General features: G+C 39.0%; 1 protein-coding gene across 1 annotated transcript in view; it reads left to right on the top strand.

Annotated features, from left to right (window-relative positions):
* The window catches only part of SLC26A7 (solute carrier family 26 member 7), a 187033-nt gene that overhangs the window by 84933 nt on the left and 74493 nt on the right, over nucleotides 1-27607 (top strand). The window contains exons 6-7 of the mRNA XM_055546398.1: nucleotides 14742-14894; nucleotides 18936-19018. Of these exons, the coding sequence (XP_055402373.1) occupies nucleotides 14742-14894; nucleotides 18936-19018 (236 nt within the window). The remainder of the gene's footprint in view (nucleotides 1-14741; nucleotides 14895-18935; nucleotides 19019-27607) is intronic.

Here is a 27607-nt window from a genome sequence, read left to right as displayed (position 1 = left end):
AGTCTGAAATGCAGTACTTGGGTGCAATCTTAAAAACAACTGATCTGTTTGTTTCCAAGGCAAACTATTCAGTATCACAATAATCCAAGCCTATGCCCCAACCACTAATGCTGAAGAAGCTGAAGTTGAATGGTTCTATGAAGCCATTTTATTTGTTTTGCTACATATTATTCCTGGTTTCTTTTAAAGGGACATAAAGCAGACTGTGATGGGAAGCATGCTAGGTGTGAGCTTGGATGTTCCAGTGGCACGTTCCCATGTGTTAAGATATCCACTCACCTCCAGTGTGCCTGCCCACTCCTCTTCCACTGGAAAATCCAACAATGCTTTAACTTCCTGTCTCCTTTAGAGACATGAAACTGTCACAGGTGCTAGACAATAAAAGGGTATGCTTCTAAAAAAAAAAAAAAAAAAAAAACAAGACCTTCTAGAACTAACACCCCCAAAGCATGTCCTTTTCATTACAGGGGACTGGAATACAAAAATAGGAAGTCAAGAGATACCTGGAGTAACAGGCAAATTTGGCCTTGGAGTACAAAATGAAGCAGGGCAAAGGCTAACAGAGTTTTGCCAAGAGAACACATTGCTCATAGCAAATACCATCTTCCAACAACACAAGAGAAGACTCTACACATAGACATCACCAATGGTCAATACCGAAATCAGACTGATTATATTCTTTTTCAGCCAAAAATGGAGAAGTTCTATACAATCAGCAAAAACAAGACCGGGAGCTGACTGTGGCTCAGATCATGAACTCCTTATTGCCAAATCAGACTTGAGTTGAAGAAAGTAGGGAAAACCACTAGACCATTTTCAGGTATGACCTAAATCAAATCCCTTATGATTATACAGTGGAAGTGACAAATAGATTCAAGGGATTAGACCTGATAGACTGCTTGAAGAACTATGGATGAAGGTTCATAATATTGTACAGTAGGCGGTGATCAAAACCATCTCCAAGAAAAAGAAATGCAAAAAGGCAAAATGCTTGTCTGAGGAGGACTTAGAAATAGCTGAGAAAAGAAGACAATTGAAAGGCAAAGGAGAAAAGGAAAGATACATCCATCTGAATGCAGAGTTCCAAAGAATAGCAAGGAGAGATAAGAAAGCCTTCCTCAGTAATCAATGCAAAGAAATAGAAGGAAACAATAGAATGGGAAAGACTAGAGATCTCTTCAAGAAAATTAGAATATTTCATGCAAAAAGGAGCACAATAAAGGACAGACATGGTATGGACCTAACGGAAGCAGAAGATATCAAGAAGAGGTGGCAAGAATACACAGAAGAACACACAAAAGAATACACAAAGAATACACAAAAAAGATCTTAATGACCCAGATCAAATCAGAGGCCTGGTCAAAACCAGGGGTTGGGGCCCAAATAGCAGACAACCGGTTATTAAAAGTCACTTGAACTTGAGAGAGGAACATGTTTGCAGTTTCAATGTATCATCCTAATAATTCTCCATTGTTTCTGGTCTCTTTCTGAAGATATGCTAAAATCTGTGACTACTCAGGAACTCACATCCTATTGGAATTTTACAAGGAATTCAGTGTCTTGTTAACAAAGTTGAGTGCAACCGGGCTTCATTTTATTTAATTTTGTATTGTAGAGAAAGAGAAGTATCTTTCCTTCTACTGTTGAGGAGCTGAGGCCCCTGTAGCAGAAGACAAATTAACAAAGAAAAATAAACAGATTTATTAGCATGTGTACTACTTTAGCATCTCAGTGTTAAAGAAGTCATCCATCAATGCAGGAGATACGGGTTTGATCCCTGGGTGGGGAAGATCCTCTGGAGAAGGAAATGGCACCCCACTCCCAGTATTCTTGCCTGGAGAATCCCATGGACAGAGGAGCCTGGCAGGCCACGGTCCATGGGGTCGCAAGAGTCAGAACTGAATGAGCAGCTAAACACACAGACACACACATACATTTCATACGTACATAGGAGAAACTCTGGGATTAGTAACTTGTATTGCTTCCCATCCTGCTCATAGCGCCAACAGCCTCGCTGGTTCACACTGTCTGCACAGTTCCTGAACCCAGGGTGGGCAAGGTGCGTGCTAAGAAGTTGACAGGAAACGCGAGGAGCTGCAGCAACTAGAGACAGGTTTATTCTCTTCTGGCGGGCATAGCACCCGTTCAGTTCAGTTCAATCACTCAGTCGTGTCCGACTCTTTGCGACCCCATGAATCGCAGCACGCCAGGTCTCCCTGCCCATCACCAACTCCCGGAGTTCACTCCGACTCATGTCCATCGAGTCGGTGATGCCATCCAGCCATCTCATCCTCAGTCGTCCCCTTCTCCTCTTGCCCCCAATCCCTCCCAGCATCAGAGTTGACCAAAGAGTCAACTCTTCGCATGAGGTGGCCAAAGTACTGGAGTTTCAGCTTTAGCTCATTCCTTCCAAAGAAATTCCAGGGCTGATCTCCTTCAGAATGGGCTGGTTGGATCTCCTTGCAGTCCAAGGGACTCTCAAGAGTCTTCTCCAACATCACAGTTCAAAAGCATCAATTCTTCAGTGCTCAGCCTTCTTCACAGTCCAACTCTCACATCCATACATGACCACAGGAAAAACCATAGCCTTGACTAGACGGACCTTTGTTGGCAAAGTAATGTCTCTGCTTTTGAATATGCTATCTAGGTTGGTCATAACTTTCCTTCCAAGGAGTAAGCGTCTTTTAATTTCATGGCTGAAGTCACGATCTGCAGTGATTTTGGAGCCCAGAAAAATAAAGTCTGACACTGTTTCCACTGTTTCCCCATCTATTTCCCATGAAGTGATAGTCACTACCAAACGTGGGTTGAGAGAGCCTGACTGCCATCTTGGCTAATTTGCTCTTTCCCTACATAACTCAAAAGAAGTGGCTAGGAGGTGGGCTTAAAGGACGTAATTCCAAGCTCTAGATAAAACAAAAGCATACCAAAGCAGCTGTGCATTATCGTGTGACTGGCTACGCTACAACTTTTGGTGACACCAGGTCTGTGCCAGCAGAAGCGAATCAGTACTAGATTGTCTTGATCTCCTGGCTTGGAATAGCATGCTTATCTGTGCATGAACTACGCATAAAGAAATACATACTGGTTACAAATTGGTCACCTCAGTCATGTTCACATTACACAAATAATCATTCTTCTTTTCACTAGTTGTGTTGAAAGAATCTGGGTAGCCTGATAGGAGAACAACATTTGACCTTTCAGCTTGTTTCTCTGGTGGCAATGTACATAAAACACTATATTGAAGTGTTTTGTGTATGATTTTTTTTTTTTTTTTTTTACTTCTTGGAAGGTAAACTGCAAGCCACATTTCCGTTACCTTGTAGATCAGATGTTGTAATGTGACTTTTGGAGGTCTTTTGTAAGTTCTTATACTGAAATGGAATCAGATTTAGACACATTTTTAGATGGCTGACTAAATTTGCATCACTCAATTGGTAGAAGTTGCTAAGCTTTGTGAAGATGGAAAACAGAAAAGTTACTCTTAATTTTCAAAGTCACATATCCCCATACTATTCAATGTCTAGGTTGGAATGATGCTTTGGTTCTTTACCAAGGTTTCAAAAGTAATGTTGATATTGCGATGTCAAAAATTATTGCAATCTGAGCATTACATTAAGAAATAAATTTTGTATTTTGTATAGGTTACACTGGGACATTTGGAAGGTGTGCTTTGGTGTAGTTAGGCTGAAAAAGAATCTGATGGTGATAATGTAAACATTAACTTGCCATAGATCATTTAGGTGGGATGTGAAAGAGAGAGGTGAACTCAGCACAGAGGTATAGAACAGAGGACAAAATAGAGGCCTTGATCATCAGATAAGAGAACCTAGAGGAGACTCATTTCACACATTTTTGGATTTTTCCTTCTAGTTTCTCATAACTGTTATATCATTTACTAAAATTACTCAGGCTGATGAAGGATAAAGAATCTTATAATGATATTCCTTGGAACATAAATTAATATATAGAATATTTGAGACTCTTATGCAATGAGCCACTCACCACTCCTTAGTCTTAGCTGGAACACTCAGATTTCCAGAAAGAATTCAGACTTGGCCAATCAAAATGTGCATTGATTAATTCTAGGAAGAGTAGTTCTTCTGGGAAATTTTGAGAGAAAGCATAGCCTTCTGCATTTATTCTGTTCTTAGGTCACTGTGTATTGGGTATCTTCCATCTGCCACTACAATGGCATCTCTAGTGTTTTCTTCCTGGTGCCTGATTATGTTCTACTGTGTGTGCTGTGTGCTGTGCTCACTCACTCAGTCCTGTCTGACTCTTTGTGACCCGACAGACTGTAGCCCACCGGGCTCCTCTGTTCACGAGATTTTCCAGGCAAGAGTACTGGAAAGGGTTGCCGTGCCCTTCTCCAGGGGATCTTCCTGACCCAGGGATTGGATCTGCATCTCTTAGGTCTCCTGCATTGGCAGGCAGATTCTTTACCACTAGCACCACCTGGGAAGCCCCTATGATCTAATAAGAGAATCTAATTCTCTAGTCTGAAAAGTGAAAATCTCTGTCTCTTTGGTAACATCCCTAGTGAGTAATCTGAAATCATATGTTAATGTTACGTGCTCAGTTCTGCCCTCTCAGATTATTGGACAAGCTTCCAATAATTTTTTGTTTTGAATTGTAGTTGATTTACAGTGTTTCAGGTGGGATTCCTTTTCAGATTCTTTTCCATTAAGGTTATACAAGGTATTAAATATAATTCCCTGTGCTATACAGTTGGGCTCAGGTGGCTCAGCAGTAAAGAATCTGCCTGCCAATGCAGGAGACACCTGAGATGGGAGTTTGATCCTTGGGTTGGGAAGGTCCCCTGGAGAAGGAAATGGCAACCCTCTCCAGTATTCTTGCCCGGCAAGTCACATGGACAGAGGAGCCTGGCAGGCCAGTCAATGGGGTTGCAAAGGGATGGACACAACTGAGCGAGTGAGCATACTGTACAATAGGTCCTTGTTTGTATATTTTATTTGTAGCAGTTTGTGTCTGTTAATTCCAGATTCCTAATTTATCCCTCACCCTTACCCTCTTTCCGTTTTGGAAGCCACAAGTTTGGTTTCTGTGTCAGTGAGTCTGGTTTCTGTTTTGAAATATGTTCATTTGTATTATTATTATATTTGTAGATTCCACATGTAAGTGATATCATATGATATTTGCCTTTTTCTTTTCGTCTTGAGGGTAGACATAGCCCGATATTTCACCCTTTGCTACATCTGAAATGCAGGGCTCATGCCACCAGCTCCAGTTAGGCTCAGGTGTTTAGGCAACTCTTCCTCTTCTGGCTGAAAACTGTTAACCAGCCTCCTCATGTGAGGGATTCTCCCGGAAGTGTTAAATCCTATGAACATTTTCCACCGGTCCTTTGAGTAGCTCTCCCAGCATTTCTGGGGTCTGCATATTCAAAGGGAGGTTCTGGAATACTCTCATGAACTTATTTCTTTAAAAAAGTGAATAGAATTAGGTCTAAACCATCATTTATCCTAATTCCCTTTACATATAACATTTTATTTTCCCTTTGTTATTCAAATTTTACCTTTAAATTCATATACTTCTAATAAAACTTTCTTTTAATGTTATAGCTGTTTCATAGTGAATTTAAAATATTCCTCTTCAGTTATATGTTGGGTAAAACTTAGTTTTTTCCTCTAAGTGAACTTTTAGCTCTGATGATTTTATTAGGGCCCATGCAATCAGGTAGACATTAATTGATCTGTGTTTTCTCCCTTAGAAAGAGGCAATAGAACTAGAACTTTAGAATCAGAGCAATCCTAAGTAAGATCATGGCTCTACTCTTGACTAAATGACCTTATAACTTTGACTTCCAGTTGTCTACTGTATGAGTTGGTGATAATAATACCAATTGGGGTTCATTCCCAAAATAAACTGCCTGGAACATGGTAGGTATACATTTAATGGAAGTGATTATCTTTGTGCTGCTGCCGCTGCTGCTAACTTGCTTCAGTCGTGTCCGACTCTGTGCAACCCCAGAGATGGCAGCCCACCAGGCTCCCCTGTCCCTGGGATTCTCCAGGCAAGAACACTGGAGTGGGTTGCCATTTCTAGTAGTGAATAGTTAAATATAACAAATTAGAGAGTTTTTAAAAGTGCTATGTAAATAATAGATACAAATCCTTTTCCTCCCTAGAAGACTGTTAATCAGATAAAACAAATCTAAACAATATAACAATATTATGTATTTTCTTTTTTTTTTTTGCAACTTACAAATAAAGATGATTCCAAAATTTATAAAACTTATAAAAATATCTGCTATTAATGAGGGCTAGTCAGCTGGAGTGGAGAAGGCAATGGCACCCCACTCCAGTACTCTTGCCTGGAAAATCAAATGGACGGAGGAGCCTGGTGGGCTGCAGTCCATGGGGTCGCTAAGAGTCGGGCACGACTAAACGACTTCACTTTCACTTTTCACTTTCATGCATTGGAGAAGGAAATGGCAACCCACTCCAGTATTCTTGCCTGGAGAATCCCAGGGACAGGGGAGCCTAGTGGGCTGCCATCTATGGGGTTGCACAAAGTCAGACACAACTGAAGCGACTTAGCAGCAGCAGTCAGCTGGAGTAAAGGAATGCTATGTTTTTTAGTTTATTTTAAAATGCTTCCATCTATTCAGCTCAGTTTCCTCAAGAAGTTATAAATCTCTTTAATAAATTATGAAAAATTCTGCAGTATATTTAAAAATAATCAGAAGCAATATTATTGTAAGAGTCACTTCTGTCGTGGGACTGTGGCTCACCAGTTAAATCATTTTATTCCTGTGTTCTCAAAAATGTTTTTCTCTATTTTGTTATATTTGTAATTTTACTTTTTAGACCTCACATGTATATGATATAATATATAATATAGTATTCGTCTTTCTTTGTCTGACTTATGTCACTTAACGTAACACCCTCCAAATCCATCCATGTTGTTGCAAATAGCAAAATTTCATTCTTCTTTATGTCTGAATAGTATCCATATCTCGGCTATCGCAAACAATTTTGTTATGAACATTCTGGTACATGTGACTTCTGGAATTAGCATTTTCATTTTTGGGGGATTAATTCCCAGGAGTGAACTTACTCGATCATATGGTAGTTCTATTTTTAGTTTTTTTGAGAAGGCATCATACTATTTTCCATAGGAGCTGTACCAATTGACATTTCCACTAACAGTGTACTAGGGTTACCTTTTGAGAGATTAAAAAATAAAACTTCGAAGTTTTATACTCATTAGAAGTCAAAATTCTCTAATTGATAAAACCAAAATCTAAAGAAAAAATTTAACTATGTGACTTTTTGAAGTCCAAACACATCTGGAGAATGCAGTAAGAGAGGAAGAAGATTGGTCAAAACCAAATAAAATTTTTTATCAAATTTAAAATTTCTGATTGATAGTTGGTCCCACAAGAGGGAAAAGTTTAATGATTCTTTTCAATTAAAATTGATTTTTATATTGAGAACTAATGTATCTTTTTATTAGAAGGTTGTTTTCCCTATAAGGCACAATAAAAGTTACAAAAATTCTTAGCTCATATTAGCACTTGTGAATTTCTTTGAAGTGGTGCCAAGTGTCTCAGCCTGTAGTAGCCTATGATAAATTTGGGAAAGCTGTTTTCATTTGCATGACTTTATATGAGTATCCTTCAATATAATTATGTACAGTTCTGTTCATTAACCCAAAGCACAAGCCAAGCTTGGCAATATATTCAACTAACTTTTTGGGAAATTTGTATTTCCTTCTCAAAATTCAGGTTTTCAGAACCAGAAAGCAATTTCATTGCCATTCCCATCCATGAAGTGCAAGCAAAGCATTTTTCTAGTTTGGATATCCCTGAAGGCTATGAAGCAGGAACCGAGAAGGTTAACAAAATGGGACAAAAATATCAGAAGGAAATCAGAACCAATGAAATAGTCTCTTTTATAGAGAATGAAATCACAATCAAATACGTACAAATAAGAGTTATATGTGGAGAACAAATCTACTTTGAAGACACAGGCCCCCTGAGATTTCTGAATCCAGAACACGCTTTGGTGGTTTATGGAAACCCACATTTTCTCCACGTTACTGTGACATTTCTATTGTGACTTTTGAGAACATTCAGTTCACCCAGAAAAGTGGACAGAATCAATTGAAGAGGAGAGAAAAGGAATATTCATCTGCAGCTTGAATCAGTCAGTGACACAGGGGATAGAGAATGTTGCAGGTTTAATTTGGATATGAGACAATTATATGGAAATTAGTAACAAAGATTACCTTAAAATTCTAAATCTTACAAGGCAGATATTTTAGCAACTCAGTTATCTTGGACTAAGCTCTCCATCCTGCACAATTCACCGAAGAAATACATCACCATAAAGTGTAGTTGTTTAACTGACTCAAATTAAACTTAGTTTTCTAAAGAAGGGATGTCTGGATGCTGCATGGGCCTTGGCATGCTTGGCTGTGAGTTTGGGCCAAGAGAGTTTTGTGCTCCCATGTCGTCTCTAGTTGATTAACATACCATACTTCCTCTACATCGTATTTTGTTTGGAGATTTACTGTATCCCTTACAGCAGTAGTTTCCTGGGATAAATTCCCAATGTGAGAATCAGTTATTGATCAGAAATTTGCATATAAAATTATGTAAAGAATAATAGAATGTTGTAATTTTTTCTTCCTTATGGAGTTGTGTTTGTATTCATGAAAACACAGACTGGGGTTGAGCTTTAAACTTAATATCAGTCTTGTTTTCCTATTAATGTGTGCTACTTTGGGAAGTAGAGGGATTAGGGGAGCTTGATTTTAACAACAACTATTCTAAGTTATTTAATGATATAATGATATGTAGGCAAAGTTTATAGGTGACATTACATTCTTAAGAACAAAGAGAACTTTTACCAACATCAATTTTAGGATTATTATGGATGACTTTAATGGTCCTTGAGTAGGAATCTAGATTTGTTTAGTGGTAGATTTAAAATATAATCAAGTTAAAAGCAAGTTGGGGCAGAGAGAGGGTATTCCTGGGAAATTGTGGCTCATGTTTAAAGACTCCAGGGATGTGAAAGCTACTTTAAAAAACAAAAACCAAGGCTGGCAGCAGACTTCAGTCTCCTCACCTGCAAAGTGGAAGAATCGGACTAAATATGAGGCTTCAAAACCAGAAATACTCAACAGAATAATCCACAAATGGATGGGAAGAGATTAGTATGCATCCTTGATTCAAGAATTGCTGTAATAGATTTATTCAACAGATGTTGATTGACTACTTCATAGGCGATGAGGATGCAGTTGAGAAGTGACACCCCTTTCCCACGGCTGCTGCTGTTGCTGCTAAGTTGCTTCAGTCGTGTCTGACTCTGTGCAACCCCATAGATGGCAGCCCACCAGGCTCCTCTGTCCCTGGGATTCTCCAGGCAAGAATACTGGAGTGGGTTGCCATTTCCTTCTCCGCCTTTCCCATGGAGTTTTATTGAAATGCTGAGGGGGAGGATGTGAAATAGGATAGGAGGAGACACATTGTTGAACAAGATAATCTCAGATAGTGTTAATGAAGGAAACCAGGCAGTGTAATTAAAGGCAGATAATGTGATAAAGAAGTAATTATGCTCACTTTGTATTAATTGGGAAATTAAATGAATCATTGCATATAAGGTGGCTAGTCTAGCACCTGGATATGTTAGTTCTCCAACTCTTCTCTAAAGTGCTGAAATTTAAACAATTTCACCCATTTTTCCCACCCCAGTCTGCCCTCAAACCATATATTTGTGGTAAGTGAAAGTGAAAGTTGCTCAGTCATGTCCAGCTCTTTACAACTCCATGGACTATACAGTCCATGAAATTCTCCAGGCCAGAAAACTGGAGTGGGTAGCCTTTCCCTTCTCCAGGGGATCTTCCTGATCCAGAAATCTAACTGGGATCTCCCGCATTGCAGGAGGATTCTTTACCTACTGAGCTATCAGGGAAACCCATGTTTGTCATAGGGTTAATATAAAAGTGTCTTGCAATTTGAGGTGGTGAAAAGGAATTAGAGTGATTGCACTTATAGACACAAATATACTTTCACCAAATGTGTATATGTTAAAAAAAAAAAAAAAAAAACAGTCATGGTTCCCTCTTCTCACAGTTTTTGCATTCAGGTAGGAAGGCTTTGTTTCTTTTCTTTGACTGATGTGATCCTGCTGCTGAAGAGCTTGTTTGCTGAGAAGCAGCCAGGTGGGTGCCACCACTAACCAGGATCAAAGATTCCACGTTCCATGATAGTCTCTCTTTCAAAGTGTGGCATCTCCTCTCCACACATCCTATGGGGAAAAGGAAACACCAGGGAAGTATGGAAAAATTGTTTCCTGAATTGAAAGAAGAGACTAGTGTGTGAGGGATTGGTAAAATGGTGAACGTGTTGGTCAGGCATTCAGAGAACCTGTGTCATGGTCTTGACTCTCACTCACAAGTCCACTCACCTGGGATAGGTAAGTTACAGATCTTTGCAACCTTGGCTTCTACATCTGTAGAAATTCTTAAAGATGTGGGACTACCAGACCACCTTACCTGCCTCCTGAGAAACTGTATGCAGGTCAAGAAGCAACATTTAGAAGCAAACAGGAACAATGAGCTGGTTCAAGATCAGGAAAGGAGTACATCTAAGCTATATATTCTTACCCTGCTTATTCAGCTTATATGCAGAGTACATCAGGCAAAATGCTGGGGTGTATGAAGCTCAAGCTGGAATCAAGATTGCTGGGAGAAATACCAATAACCTTAGATATCTAGATGATACCACCCTAGTGGCAGAAAGCAAAAAGGAACTAAAGAGCCTCCTGATAAAGGTGAAACAAGACAGTGAAAAAGCTGGCTCAAAACTCAACATTCCAAAAAATGAAGAGCATGGCATCTGGTCCCATCATTTCATGGCAAATAGATAGGGAAACAATGAAAACAGTGGCAGACTTCATGTTCTTGGGCTACAAAATCACTGTAATGGTGACTGCAGTCATAAAATTAAAAGATGCTTGCTCCTTGAAGAAAAGCTTTGACCAACTTGGACAGCATATTCAAAAGCAGACACATCACTTTGCCAACAAAGGTCCATATAATGAAAGCAATGGTTTTTCTAGTAGTCATGTATGGATGTGAGAGTTGGACTATAAAGAGAGCTGAGTGCTGAAGAATTGATGCTTTTGAACTGTGGTGCTGGAGAAGACTTTTGAGATTCCCTTGGACAGCAAGGAGATCAAACCAGTCAATCCTAAAGGAAATCAACCCTGAATACTCATTGGAAGAACTGATGCTGAAGTTGAAGCTCCAATACTTTGGCCACCTGATGCGAAGAGCCTCCGTTTTGGAAAAGACCCTGATGCAGGGAAAGATTGAAGGCAGGAGGAGAAGAGGATGACAGAGGATGAGATGGTTGGATGGCATCACTGATTCAATGGACATGAGTTTGTGCAAACTCTGGGAGACAGTGAGGGGCGGGGAAACCTGGTGTGCTGCAGTCCATGGGGTTGCAAAGAGTTGGACAGGACTGACCGACAGAACAATAACAACAAGAATGAGTTACATTCAACTGGTTGATTTCTAAGGTCCTTCTAGCTCTGACAAATGACTTCTAAATACTGCCTTTGTTAGGCACTATAGCTGAAATCCTTACCAGAGCTATTTGCCACCTTATTTGTCTGTGATAGATATTTCGTCAGTTGTCTGTTTCTCTTAATGGTACAAAATTGTTGTTTAAAGAAATTATTGATTTACTCGTTTATGGCTGTGCTGGGTCTTCCTTGCTTTGCACGGGCTCTCTCTAGTTGCAAGCGGGGCTACTCTCTCTTGCAGTGCTCCGACTTCCTATTGCAGTGGCTTCTCTTGTTGCAGAGCACAGGCTCCAGGCGCGGGGCCTCAGTAGTTCTGGCACATGGCCCCAGCTGCTCCACAGCCTGCGGAATCCTTCTGGACTAGAGATGGAACCTGTGTCCTCTGTACTGGCATGTGGATTCTTATCCACGGCGCCACCAGGGAAGTCCCTCTTAATGGTAGTCATTGTTTGGTCACTATTACTAAAAGCTTTCTGTTTCATTTTTTGTTTTAAAATACTTTTATCTTGGTTAACTTGAAGAGAAAGGAATTTATTAGGGCATAGGGAAGTGAAAGTGAAAGTTGCTCATTCGTGTCTGACTCTTTGCGACCCCGCGGACTGTCCATGGAATTCTCCAGGCCAGAATACTGGAGTGAGTAGCCTTTCTCTTCTTCAGGGGATCTTCTTAACCCAGGGATGGAACCCAGGTCTCCCGCATTACAGGTGGATTCTTTACCAGCTGAGCCACAAGGGAAGCCCAAGAATACTGGAGTGGGTAGCCTACCCCTTCTCCATTGAAGCTTCCCGACTCAGGAATTGAAGTGGGGTCTCCCACATTGCAGGCAGATTCTTTACCTACTGAGCTATCAGGGAAGCCATATAGGGAATTCCAAAGATAAATACTGTGAGTCCCTTTGTCTTCTGTATTGCTAGGGCTGCCATGACAAACTGGGTGACTTAAAAAATAGAAGTGTATGTTCTCCCAGTTCTGAAGGCTGGAAGTGAAAGGTCCAGGTGTCTCAGACTAGTTTGCTCTGAAGCCTCTCTTTTTCACTTGTGTATCAGCATCCTCCTGCCTGTTCACATGGTAGGACCTCTGTGCATGTGCATTCCTGGTGTCTTTCTGTCTGTCTTCATCTCTTCTTTTTATAAAGACACTGGTCAGATTGGATAGGGGCCCACCCTAAAGGGATCATTTTAACTTAATTACCTTTTTAAAGGCCCATCTGGTTGGATGGCATCACCGACCCAATGGACATGACTTTGAGCAAACTCCAAGAGATAGAGAAGAACAGGGAAGCCTGGCATACTGCAGTCCATGGGGTCACGAAGAGTTGGACATGACTTAGGGACTGAACAACAACAAGTGTTCGTAGTGAGAAAAGAGGAATATGAGTTCTTTCTCTCCATGTTATTATGCTTATTCAGGGTAAAAGCTATTCCTATTTACATTTGTTACTATTACCATATTAAGTGAAAGCTTTTATTAGTTCAGTAATATTTATAGAGTGCCTGATATCTGCCAGACACTATTTTAGGACTTGAGACTCCATCATTGAAAAAAAAAAAGTATTAAGAATGACAAGATCATATAAAAACACATTATAAAGTAATGTATATGTATAAATGTGTTTGTGTATGTAAATATCTGTTAAGTGCTTCAGAAAAATCTTCTCACTAAAGAAAATAATGAAAAATTATATATATATATATATGATTGATAGGCTATTTCATTCTTTGAAATATCTCAAAATTGATTTGTTTATGTGTACCAATGTATTTTTTATTTCATGCCAAATTATATTAAATGGACAATTTAAAGAATTACTCGGAGAAGGCGATGGCACCCCACTCCAGTACTCTTGCCTGGAAAATCCCATGGACGGAAGAGCCTGGTAGGCTGCAGTCCATGGGGTCGTGAAGAGTCGGACACGACTGAGCGACTTCACTTTCACTTTTCATTTTCATGCATTGGAGAAGGAAATGGCAACCCACTCCAGTGTTCTTGCCTGGAGAATCCCAGGGACAGGGGAACCTGGTGGGCTGCCGTCTATGGGGTCACACAGAGTCGGACACGACTGAAGTGACTTAGCAGCAAAGAATTACTAGTATTATAGTCTCAAAGTGAGCTAAACTCATATTTTAAAAAACAGATTGGCTTGGTTCTGATGAAATAGTTTACTTATTTTTCCATACATACATGAACTATCTTTGCTTCTCTGAGGTCTCAGTTCAGTTCAGTTCAGTCACTGAGTTGTGTCTGACTTTTTGTGACCCCATGAACCGCAGCACACCAGGCCTCCCTGTTCAACACCAACTCCTAGAGCCTACCCAAACCCATGTCCATTGAGTTGGTGATGCCATCCAACCATCTCATCTTCTGTTGTCCCCTTCTCCTCCTGCCCTCAATCTTTCCCAGTATCAGGGTCTTTTCAAATGAGTCAGTTCTTCGCATCAGGTGGCCAAAGTATTAGAGTTTCAGCTTCAACATCAGTCCTTCCAATGGACATCCAGGACTGATCTCCTTTAGGATGGACTGGTTGGATCTCCTTGCAGTCCAAGGGACTCTCAAGAGTCTTCTCCAACACCACAGTTCAAAAGCATCAATTCTTCAGTGCTCTGCTTTCTTTATAGTCCAACTCTCACATCCATACATGACTACTGGAAAAACCATAGCTTTGACTAGACGGGCCTTTGTCAGCAAAGTAATGTCTCTGCTTTTTAATATGCTATCTAGGTTGGTCATAGCTTTTCTTCCAAGGAGCGAGTGTCTCTAGGTAAGAATAAAGCAGATTCTTTACTGCTGAGCCACGAGGGAAACCCTTAACAGAGCCTATAGTTATTGAGAGCCCTTATTTGCTCTTAATAGTGAATCTGCATAAGTTTTAGATCTCTGCCCATTTAAGTGACTGAGAAGGAGCTGGAAGTGTTGTATTGTCCTTATATAGGAAGGAATAAACACTGAGTTTGGTGGACGAATCAAGGGGAAAGCAATTCTGTATATGCAAATGAATCATAGCCTTATCTGTATCAGCCCTGACTGATATACCCTTCTACACCCCACTGTTTCACTCCTCTTCCTTTCAGCTGTTTTTTTTGCAAGACATCACAGAGTTCATCTGGGGCCAGGTTTTAATTTTGGTATTTTGTGAATGACCCTGAAATTTGTTTGTGTTTTTCCTGATTACTGTAGATCTATGCATATATCTTTAAGAACATCAAGTCTGTGCGACTGGAAGCACTGCTCTTATCCTTGCTAAGCATTGTGGTGCTTGTACTGGTTAAAGAGCTGAATGAACAGTTTAAGAGGAAAATTAAAATTGTTCTTCCTGTTGACTTAGTTTTGGTAAGTACAAAATGAACGTTTAACTTTCTTCTCTGCAATGTTTGCAACTGCTGTGGATAATGTACAAAGGCGCACCTTATTGTCCATAGGAACCCATAGTTAGTCCTGTCTCTCATTAAAGCAGGACTAATTTGGCTATACATTCATGTAAAGACAGGAAATATTTTGAGTCAATAATTTAAAAGAGGCACACATGTTTCTAATTTTTGCAGAATTTCTCATATGCTTGTATATTTTCAGATAAATAAGAGAACATATAGCCTAAAATTTTAAATATGGAGACATTTCTAAGGATGAGACTCAAAAGATCTCTGGCATGATTCTCCAAAAGCAATAAAAAGTGAAACCACATCTTTTTGATATGGCATCTATATGCTGCATAAAGTATTATCAATCAATAAATGTCCATTAATGGTTGATAGATTTATTATATTTACTGACCTAATTTTTCTTCGTTGAAAGGATATTCTCATAATTTTCAGTGGCCAAGGCTGATTCTCTAAGATATTTTTGTTGCTGTACTTGGCAAAGCAACAAATTGTACTTTACTCCTAAGGCTCATGAAATTAAAAAATACATTTTGAAATTTTAAGAGCCTCTAATGGGAACTCTTTTTTAAAAAAAATTGCATTTATTTATTTTTGCTTGATTGATGATTGCTGTACAATATGGGTTTGACTTCTGCCATACATCAACATGAATCAGCCATAGGTATACATATGTCCCCTCCCTCTTTAAACTCCCTCCCACCTCCCACTCTTTCCTACCCTTCTAGGTTGTTACAGAGCCCTGGTTTGACTTTCTGTTGGGAACTCTTAACTAAACAAAGCATTACATTGAAAATGAAATGTTAAGCAAACCAGTCTTCTAATTTACTTACTATTAATTGGCTTTAGTTTCTTTTTATTGGTGATAAGTAGTGTCTAAATAATTTCACCTATTGAAATATTACTTCATACTATTGAAATAGTATAGGTTTTATTTATATGAACATAAGGCTCAGTTCAGTTGCTCAGTTGTGTCCAACTCTTTGTGACCCCATGGACTGCAGCACACCAGGCCTCCCTGTCCATCACCAACTAATGGTGTTTACTCAAACTCACGTCCATCGAGTTGGTGATGTTGTCCAACCATCTCATCTTCTGTCGTCCCCTTCTCCTCCCACCTTCAATCTTTCCCAGCATCAGGGTCTTTTCTAATGAGTCAGTTCTTTGCATCAGATGGCCAAACTATTGGAGTTTCAGCTTCAACATCAGTTCTTCCAATGAATATTCAGGACTGATTTCCTTTAGGATGTACTGGTTGGATCTCCTTGCAGTCCCAGGGACTCTCAAGAGTCTTCTCCAGCACCACAGTTCAAAAGCATCAATTCTTCAGTGCTCAGCTTTCTTTATAGTCCAACTTTCACATCCATGGATGACTACTGGAAAAACCATAGCTTTGACTAGATGGACCTTTGTTGGCAAAGTAATGTCTTTGCTTTTTAATATGCTCTCTAGATTGGTCATAACTTTCCTTCCAAGGAGTAAGCATCTTTTAATTTCATGGCTGCACTCACCATCTGCAGTGATTTTGGAGCCCAGAAAAATAAAGTCAGCTACTATTTCCACTGTTTCCCCATCTATTTCCCATGAAGTGATGGGACCAGATGCCATGATCTTCATTTTCTGAATGTTGAACTTTAAGCCAACTTTTTCACTCTCCTCTTTCACTTTCAAGGGGATCTTTAGTTCTTCACTTTCTGCCATAAGGGTGGTGTAATCTGCATATCTGAGGTTATTGATATTTCAGCAATCTTGATTCCAGCATGTACTTCCTCCAGCCCAGAGTTTCTCATGATGTACTCTGCATATAAGTTAAATAGTCAGGGTGACAATATACTGCCTTGACGTACTCCTTTTCCTATTTGGAACCAGTCTGTTGTTCCATGTCCAGTTTTATCTGTTGCTTCTTGACCTGCATACAGATTTCTCAAGAGGCAGGTCAGCTGGTCTGGTATTCCCATCTCTTTCAGAATTTTCCACAGTTTGTTGTGATCCACACAGTTAAAGGCTTTGACAAAGTCAATAAAGCAGAAGTAGATGTTTTTCTGGAACTCTCTTGCTTTTTCGATGATCGAATAGATGTCAGCAGTTTGATTTCTGGTTCCTCTGCCTTTTCTAAATCCAGATTGAACATCTGGAAGTTCACAGTTCATGTATTGTTGAAGCCTGGCTTGAAGAATTTTGAGCATTACTTTGCTAGCGTGTGAGTGCAGCACTTTCACAGCATCATGTCACCTACAATGGGATTCATGGGTATATACATGGATACTTTTGCCCCAGCACCCAAACTCCAAGCACATCTCCACTTTTCACCCACACAACTGTCCCTTGGCCTTTCCTTGGACCATGCTGGAGGGGGAGACCTGGGGAAGGTATCTGGAAGCAGACTTTGGCAGGAAATTATAGATTCCTGGGAATTCAGTGTATGATCCAGAAATATGAGGTTTGAGTTAGGTACCTCCCTTTGTCCCCACAAAACTCCCATTTTATGAGAAGAGTTACAGTTGGAAGATGGCAGGTTAGAACCTTCTAAAGCACTGTCTGAAAGACAAAGTTAGTGACTTAAGTTACTTAATTTTAATATTGGCTATGTGTATTGAACACCATGCATTCTTCCATTTTCAATAAAGATTCAGCATCTTGTGGCTATGGTATATTTTCTTTTACAGCTCACAGTATTTTCTGATGATGTAAATATTTCATGAAAATTATTAGCAATTAAAATGTATTAACTGGCTTAGAATTTTTTGAATACATTCTGATTTTTGAAATCAGAAATTTTTGAATACTTCTGATTCCAACCTAATAGCCTGAGTTTTTTACTACTACTGTATTTAGAAAGTACAGTTATGTCATAATATTTATAAAGTTTGAAACTATCACCTGTTGAGTTTTATTGCCTTTAAAAAAATTCTCAAGTCACCTTTGTTTTTTAAGTCTATTTAATGTTTTAAGAAATCTTATAAATTCAGTTAAATATCATCACAGAGAAGAGAAATATACAGTAAAAATCCCTACAAAGTAATATTATTGGACATTGTTAGATATTCCTTATTTTGCTAGTGTGTGTTTTTTTTAATACCTTTTTTCTGACCATGTATATGGTAAATTTATACTTTAGGTAATTAGTGTGTTTCTTTTTAACAAAAAAGCATAGTATAGAAATGATTAAACATATCAAACTGATAGATAACCATGCGAAATTTCCAGTACCTATTAAATAATCAAAAGAATGAAGAGAATGTGAAAATGGATGGAAAACATTAGGTAATATGACTGGTGAGAACAAGTCCTGAACAGAATTCTGAACAGAGATTTTAAAGGGGACCATGGATACTTGCAGAGAATGCATGGCCTTGCTTGCCGTATGTCATACAATAGAGGGTCAGGCTCCTGAAACTCCAGGGAGGTAATTCAAAAAATATTGGGTTCAACACATTATTAACTAGCATATTTTTCTCCAAGAAATAGCAGAAGCTCAAAATTCAAGATTATTCAAGGAGACTTTAAATCATTAATTACTAACCTACATTAGGAATATTGATGCAGCATCTTAAACTCTTTGGTGACTACTCCAATGAAAGGAAAATGTTCTGTGTTAAAACATTCTTTCATATCTTGAGAGACAAGTATTTAGGTAGGATTGTGGTATCTGTGCACACACACACACACACACACAAACACACATTCATATATTCTTTATTTTGCACCCCCTCAGAATCAGACATAATTGGGTTGCTTTAATTGGAAAGGATATAATAAAAGTTGTATTATTGTAACGCCATTTAATTTTTGAGACTGCAGATTAAGGGCTCTCAAATCTCAGAGGGATTTTTTAATTTACATATTTTCTTAGTTTTTAAAAATCTGTGCAACTGCTATATTACTCTTGATAATCATGGAGCACATGAATAATGTTTGCTTTTAAAAATAGTTTTAAGATGTTTGAGAGACAGGAATAATTTTATTTTTCTCTTTTTCATATGGAACCACACAGATGATTGCTGCATCTTTTACTTGTTATTGTACCAATATGGAAAACACATACGGATTAGAAGTAGTTGGTCATATTCCAAAAGGGTAACGTAGTCTTTTTTCTTTCTCTCTTTCCTTTTGTTTGTTTGTTGATGGAGGAAGCAAATGGGGAGTAGGTGGGTATGAATTTTATTTCTTTCAAAGGCTATATGTGGTACAAAATTCTAGTTAATTTCTATTTTACAGTGATAGAAGCAGTTCACAATAAAGAAAAATAACTTCTTAAAGTGTGTATCTATTATTTGAAAAGTTGATAACTATTTTTTACAGTAGTGCTTCAAGTAAAAGATTTGGAGATTATTAATGCACATCATTTGAAAAAGAAAGCAGAACACTGAATTTCCAAATCAGAGTCATGCTCTAGTCTTCCCTCTTCCACTCACACATTCCTATGACTATTTTTATTTCACTTAAAATATAGTAAAAATACACAAGCATCATCTGAAATAGCAAACATATAGACATGAATGGTGTGCACTGGTGAAAGAGAGTGGAAATAGAAAAGAGAGCATGTTTCCCACCTGTCTTAAAGCCTTCCTTTGGACATGAAGAGAAGATTAACAAAAGGAAGATGTGTTCGCCCTGAAAATACAAAATATTTTTCCAAATATAGCCTGAAAGAAAGCAACATCATCTTAGGGGAGAAAGAGGATGTCTTATGAATTATTCTCTTTTAATGGGCTGTGCTATATACCAATGTTTATAGATTTGGGGCAAAATTAGAGTTGTTGGCTTCTCTATATTTTTGTCTTCCAGACATAGGCCAATAGTGATTATTGGAATCATCTTGTGTTTTCTGAAGGGTTCTGTACTTTACCTTCAAATTCAGTTTATTGTTTTTTTTATTCCTATAGGTTAATTTATCATTATTAATAATTAGGCAAGCTTGATTTTCATGAAACAAAATTTCTTATAATTTGAAACACTTTTATGTATATGTCTTAGGGCTTGTAATGGTACAAATCAGTTTGACTTAGGGTTAAACTTGAGGGAATGGGCAAAAAATACCTTGCCTCTCCTTCATCTAGTCTAGTTATCCTTTATTTTGAGTGACTTTTACAAACTCATCTTCTTAAAGAATCATAGAAAAAGTATGGCATTGATAAGAGATGGAGCTAAGGTTGAATCCCAGCTCTACCATCACTTTGTGATTAAGATACATTTTTAAGAATGTTTTCTTCTCTATACATTACACTCATGGTACTTGATCTGGGGATTGTGGGGAGAATTTAATAAAACTGCTACTGTGAAAGTGCTGAGCATTCAGTTTACATGCTCAGTATTACATCAATGTAAATTATTTCCCCCTTTTCTTCTACTGTTGCCCCAGAGCGATTTTTTTTTAAAGAGAGGAGGTAAGTGTCACATAGCATCATCAGGGATAAATAAACAATGATACTTTGGCTCAAGTGGTCTTCAAAAAAAAAAGACAATGGGTATTAGTTGGAAAAAATATTTTAAACAGTTGTTTAAAACTGAGAAACAGAAGTTGCACAAGCCTCGTAGCTTCATCCACCAGAGGGCAGACAGAAGAAGCAGGAAGAACTACAATCCCACAACTTCAAGAACAAAAACCACAACCACAGAAAGTTAATCAAAATGAAAAGCCAGAGGATATGTTCCAGGTGAAGGAACAAGATAAAATCAAACTAAAAGAACAATTAAATGAAGTGGAGAGGGCAAGCTTCCGAAAAAAGAGTTCAGAATGATAGTAAAGATGATCCGAGATCCTGGGAAAAGAATGGAGAAGATGCAAGAAATGTTTACCAAAGACCTAGAAGAGCTAAAAGACAAAGAAATGGAGATGAAAAATCCACTAGAAGGAATCAATAGCAGAATAACCGAGGAAGAAGAAGAATGGATAAGTGACCTGGAAGACAAAATGGTGGAAATCACTGCAGCAAAGCAGAATATAGAAAAAAGAATGAAAAGAAATGAAGACAGCCTAAGAGACTTCTGAGACAACATTAAATGCAGCAGCATTCAAATTATAAGGGTGCCAGAAGGGGAAGAGAGAGAGAAAGCACCTGAAAAAATATTTGAAGAGATAATGGTTGAAAACTTCCCTAACATGGGAAAGGAAATAATCAACCAAATCCTTGAAGTGCAGAGAGTCCTAGTGAGGATAAACCCAAGGAGGAATACACCGAGACACATAGCAATCAAAACTGACAAAAATTTGAGACAAACATAAAATGTTAAAAGCAACAAGGGAAGAATGACGTATACCCTTGTATGTTTTATGTATTATCAGCTGATTTCTCAACCAAAATTCTACAAGTCAGAAAGGAATGGAACAATGTATTTAAGATGATGAAAGGGAAGAACTTACAACCAAGAATACTCTACCCAGCATGACTTTGTTCAGATTTGATGGAGAAATCAAAAGTTTTACAGACAAACAAAAATTAAGAGAATTCACTAGCACCAAATCAGCTTTACAACAAATGCTAAAGGTACTCTAGGCACAAACTTAAGAGAAGGAAAAGATCTACACATACAAACCCAGAACAATTAAGAAAATGGTAATAAGATCATACATGTTGATACTTATCTTAAATGTAAATGGATTAGATGCGCCAACCAAAGGCAATGGGTTTGCTGGGTGGATTAAAAAAAGACCCATATGTATGCTGTCTATAGAAGACCCACTGCAGACCTAGGGACACTCACAGACTGAGAGTAAAGGAATGGGAGAATGTATTCTATGCACGTGGAAATTGTAATAAAACTGGAGCAGCAATACTCATATCAGAAAAAATAGGCTTTAAAGCAAAGGCTGTTGTAAGAAACAAGGAGGACACTACATAATGATCAATAATTCAATCCAAGAAAAAGATAAAACAATTATAAATATATATACACCCAACATAGGAGCACCTCAAAACAGAACCCATTTGCAGAGCAGCAGTGGAGATGCAGACACAGAGAAAAGACTTGTGGACTAGAGGAGGGGACAAACTGAGAGAAGAGCATGTACATATACACATTACCAGTGCAAACAGAGGGCCAGTGGGGATTTGCCGTGTGACACGGGGAGCTCAACGAAGTGCTCTGTGACAAACCAGAGGGGTGGGATGGGGTGGAAGATGGGAAGGGGGCTCAGGAGGGAGGGGACATGTGTATACCTGTGGCTGATTCATGTTGATGTGTGGCAGAAACCAACACAATATTATAAAGCAATTGTCCTCCAATTAAAAAAAACACAAACATGGCAGCTAAACAATATGCTACTAAATAACCAATGGATCACTGAAGAAATCAAAGAAGAAATTTAAAAACTAGAGACAATAAAAGCGAAAGTTAAACCTTCCAAAACCTATGCTGCTGCTAAGTCGCTTCAGTCGTGTCCGACTCTGTGCGACCCCATAGATGGCGGCCCACCAGGCTCCCCCATCCCTGGGATTCTCCCAAAATCTATGGGATGCTGCAAAAGCAGTTCTAAGAAAGAAGTTTATAGCAATATACTCCTACCACTCTTACCTCAAGAAACAAGAAAAAAAGCCTAACCTTACACTTAAAATAACTAGAGAAAGAACAAATAAAACCTGAAGTTAAGTAGAAGGAAATAAATCATAAAGATCAGAGCAGAAATTAATGAAATAGAGACAGAGAAAATAATTGTAAATATTGATGAAACTAAGAGATGGTTCCTTGAAAAGCAAAATTGATAAACCTTTAGCCAGACTCATCAAGAGAAAAAAAAAGGGAGAAGACTCAAATCAATAAAATTAGTAGTGAAAAAAATTACAACTGACTCCACAGAAATACAAAGGATCATAAAAGACTACTATGAGCAACTACATGCTAATAAAATGGATGACCTTGAAGAAATGGACATGTTCTTAGAAAGATATGGTCTCCCAAGACTGAATCAGGAAGAATCAGAAAATATGGCAGACCAGTTACAGCTGTGAATAAAAAACTCCCACCAAACAAAAGTCCAGGCCCTGATGGCTTCACAGTCAAATTCTATCAAACATTTAGGAAGAGCTAATACCTATCCTTCTGAAACTGTTCCAAAAACTTGCAGAGGAAGGAACATTTCCAAACTCATTTTATGAGGCCACCATCACCCTGATACCAAAATCAGAAAAAGATACCATGAAAAAAGAAAATTACAGGCCAATATCACCGATGACCATAGATGCAAAAATTCTCAACAAAATACTAACAATCTGAATCCCACAATACATTAAAAAGATCATGCACATTGATCAAATGGGCTTCATACCAGGGATGCAAGTATTTTTCAAGATCTACATAACAGTCAATGTGATAAACCACATCAATAAATGAAAAATAAAAAATGCATGATCATCTCAATTAATACAAAAAAGATTTTGATAAAATTCAGCACCCATTTTTACTAAAAGGTCTCTAGAAAGTGGGCATAGAGAGACTAACATAATAGTCAACAGTGAAAATCTGGAAGTATTTCTTCAAAGATCAGGAAGAAGACAAGAATCCCACTCTCATCACTTTTATCGAACATAGTTTGGAAGTCCAATCCATGGTAATCAGAGAAGAAAAAGAATAAAAGGAATCCAAATGGGGAAAGAAGAAGTAAAACAGTCATTGCTTGCAGATGACATGATGCTATACACAGAAGATCCTAAAGATGCTACCAGAGAGCTACTGGAAATCATCAATGAATTTGGTAGATTACAAAATCTACCAAATTTGTAATCTGCAGGTTACAAAACTAACGAGACATCACTTTGCCAACAAAGGTTCGTATGGTCAAAGCTATGGTTTTCCAGTAGGCATTTATGGATGTGAGAGTTGGACCATAGAGAAGGCTGAGCACTGAAGAATAAATGCTTTTGAACTGTGGTGTTGGAGAAGACTCTTGGAAGTCCCTTGGACTGCAAGGAGATCCAACCAGTCCATCCTAAAGGAAATCAGTCCTGAATATTCATTGGAAGGACTGATGTTGAAGCTGAAACTCCAGTACTTTGGCCACCTGATGCGAGGAGCTGACTCATTTGAAAAGACCCTGATGTTGGGAAAGATTGAAGGTGGGAGGAGAAGGGGATGACAGAGGATGAAATGGTTGGATGGCATCACCGACTCTATGGACATGAATTTGAGCAAACTCTGGGGGGTAGTGAGGGACAGGGAAGCTGGCTGCAGTGCAGTCCATGGGGTCGTAAAGAGTCAGATACGACTGAGCAACTGAACAACAAGAAAGATTTGCAAGTTACAAAATTAATACACAAAAATCACTTGCATTTCTATACATTAACAATGAAATATTAGTAAGAGAAATTCAAGAAACAATTCCATGTATTATCACACCAAAAAGAATAAAATACCTAGGAATAAGCTTATTTGAAGAGACAAAAGACCTATACTCAGAAAACTATAAGATGCTGATGAAAGAAATCAAAGACACAAAGAGATGGAAAGATATAACATGTTTGTAGATTAGAAGAATCAATATTGGCAAAACTACCATACTACCCAAGGCAATATACAGATTCAATGCAATCCCTATCAAATCACCAGTGGCATTTTTCACAGAAGTAGAACAAAAAATCTTAAAATTTGTATGGAGATGCAATAGACCCAGAGTGGCCAAAGCAATCTTGAGAAAGAAAAATAGAGCTCGAAGAACCATGTGCCCTGATTTCAGATTATACTACAAATCAAAACAGGATAGGACTAGAATAAAAATAGAAACATTAATGGAACAGGATTGAAAGTGCAGAAATAAACTCACACACTTCTGGTCAATTAATCTATGACAAAAGAGGCAAGACAACATAATGTTGGAAAGATGGTCTCTTCAACAAATGGTACTGGGAAAATTGGACAGCGACATGTAAAAAATGAAATTCGTGTGCTGTGTGTTTAGTTGCTTAGTTATGTCCAACCTTTTACTAACCCATGGACTGTAGTTCACCAGGCTCCTCTGTCCATGGGGATTCTCCAGGCAAGAATACTGGAGTGGGTTCACATGCCCTTTTCCAGAGATCCAACCTAGAGATCTAACTCAGGTCTCCCACATTGCAGGCAGATTCTTTACCTGAGCCACCAGGGAAGCCCAAGAATACTGCAGTGGGTAGCCTATCCCTTCTCCAGGGGATCTTCCTGATCTAGGAATCAACCAGGGTTTCCTGTTTTGCAGGTGGATTCTTTACTAGCTGAGCTACCAGGGAAGTCCTGGAGTGGGTTGCCATGCCCTCCTCCAGGGGATCTTCTCCGCCCAGGGACTGAACCCAGGTCTCCCACATAGCAGGTGAATTCTTTACCTTCTGAGCCACCAGCAAAGCCCACATGTTAAAAAGTGAAATTAGATCATTCTTTGACACCATACAGAAAAATAAGCTCAAAATGGTTTCAGTTCAGTTCAGTTCAGTCGCTCAGTCGTGTCTGACTCTTTGTGACCCCATGAATCGCAGCACGCCAGGCCTCCCTGTCCATCACCAACTCCCAGAGTTCACCCAGACTCACGTCCATCGAGTCAGTGATGCCATCCAGCCATGTCATCCTCTGTTGTCCCCTTCTCCTCCTGCCCCCAATCCCTCCCAGCATCAGAGTCTTTTCCAGTGAGTCAACTCTTCGCATGAGGTGGCCACAGTACTGGAGTTTCAGCTTTAGCATCATTCCTTCCAAAGAAATCCCAGGGCTGATCTCCTTCAGAATGGACTGGTTGGATCTCCTTGCAGTCCAAGGGACTCTCAAGAGTCTTCTCCAACACCACAGTTCAAAAGCATCAATTCTTCGGCACTCAGCCTTCTTCACAGTCCAACTCTCACATCCATACATGACCACAGGAAAAACCATAGCCTTGACTAGACGGACCTTTGTTGGCAAAGTAATGTCTCTGCTTTTGAATATGCTATCTAGGTTGGTCATAACTTTCCTTCCATCGAGTAAGTGTCTTTTAATTTAATGGCTACAATCACCATCTGCAGTGATTTTGGAGCCCAGAAAAATAAAGTCTGACACTGTTTCCACTGTTTCCCCATCTATTTCCCATGAAATGATGGGACCAGATACCATGATCTTCGTTTTCTGAATGTTGAGCTTTAAGCCAACTTTTTCACTCTCCTCTTTCACTTTCATCAAGAGGCTTTTGAGTTCCTCTTCACTTTCTGCCATAAGGGTGGTGTCATCTGCATATCTGAAGTTATTGATATTTCTCCCGGCAATCTTGATTCCAGCTTGTGTTTCTTCCAGTCCAGATCTAAATATGACAATGAACACTATAACATTCCCAGAGGAAAACATAGGCAGAGCACTCTGATATAAATCACAGCACTATCTTTTTTAATCTGTCTCCCAGAATAATGGAAATACAAACAAAAATATGTAAATAAGATGTACTTAAACGCAAAACTTTTGCATAGCAAAGGAAACAATAAAGAAAACGAAAAGACAGCACACATACTGGGAAAAAATATTTGCTAAGAATGTGACTGACAAGGAATTAGTTTCCAACACTTACCAACAGCTCGTGATACTTAACAGCATTAAAATAAATAATCCAGTTTAAAAATGGGCAGAAGACCTAAATAGACATTTCCAAAAAGAAGATATACCGATGACCAAGAAGCGCATGAAAAGATGTTCAACATCACTAATTACTAGACAAAAGCAATTCAAAACTTCAGTGAGATATCATCTCACACCAGCCAGAATTTGTTGTTGTTTAGTCACTCCATCGTGTCCGACTCTTTGTGACCCCATGGACTGCAGCATGCCAGGCTTCCCCTGACCATTTTCCAGCCAGAATGGTCATCATCAAACCACAATGGTCATCCACAAACAGTAAATGCTGGAGAGGGTGTGGAGAGAAGGGAACCCTCCTACATTGTTGGTGTGAATGTGAAGTGGTACTGCCACTATGTAGCACAGTATGGAGGTTCCTTAAAAATCTAAAAACAGAGCTACCACATGACCCTGCAATCCCACTCCTGGGGATATATCTGGAGCAAAATATAATCTGAAAGGGTACATGCACCCTGTGTTCATTGCAGCACTGTATACACTAGCCAAGAAATGGAAGCAACCTAAATGTCTATTGACAGTAATGGATAACTGTACATGTATACAATGAAATATCTGGAGAAGGCAACGGCACCCCACTCCAGTACTCTTGCCTGGAAAATCCCATGGATGGAGGAGCCTGGTAGGCTGCAGTCCATGGGATCACTAGGAGTCGGACACGACTGAGCTACTTCACTTTCATGCATTGGAGAAGGAAATGGCAACCCACTCCAGTGTCCTTTCCTGGAGAATCCCAGGGACAGGGGAGCCTGCTGGACTGCCGTCTGTGGGGTCGCACAGAGTCGGACATGACTGAAGTGACTTAGCAGCAGCAGCACAATGAAATATTACTCAGCCATTAAAAGGAATGAAATAATGTCACGTGCAGCAACATGGATGGACCTAGAGATTGTCATAGTGAGTAAAGTAAGTCAGATAGAGAAGGAGAAATATTGTATGATATCCCTTATATGTGGAATCTAAAAAAAAAAAAATGATACAAATGTACTTACAGAACAGAAAGAGACTCACAAACTTAAAGAAGAAACTTATGGTTGTTCGGGGGAAAGATTGGGGAAGGGGTAGTTAATGAGTTTGGCATAGGCATGTACACACTGCTATATTTAACATGGGTAA

Source organism: Bubalus kerabau, chromosome 14 (genome assembly GCF_029407905.1).
Source record: "Bubalus kerabau isolate K-KA32 ecotype Philippines breed swamp buffalo chromosome 14, PCC_UOA_SB_1v2, whole genome shotgun sequence".
In the NCBI taxonomy this organism is placed as follows: domain Eukaryota; kingdom Metazoa; phylum Chordata; class Mammalia; order Artiodactyla; family Bovidae; genus Bubalus; species Bubalus kerabau.
Note: the sequence above shows the minus strand (reverse complement) of the source record. Positions and strands in the feature narration are given on the sequence as shown.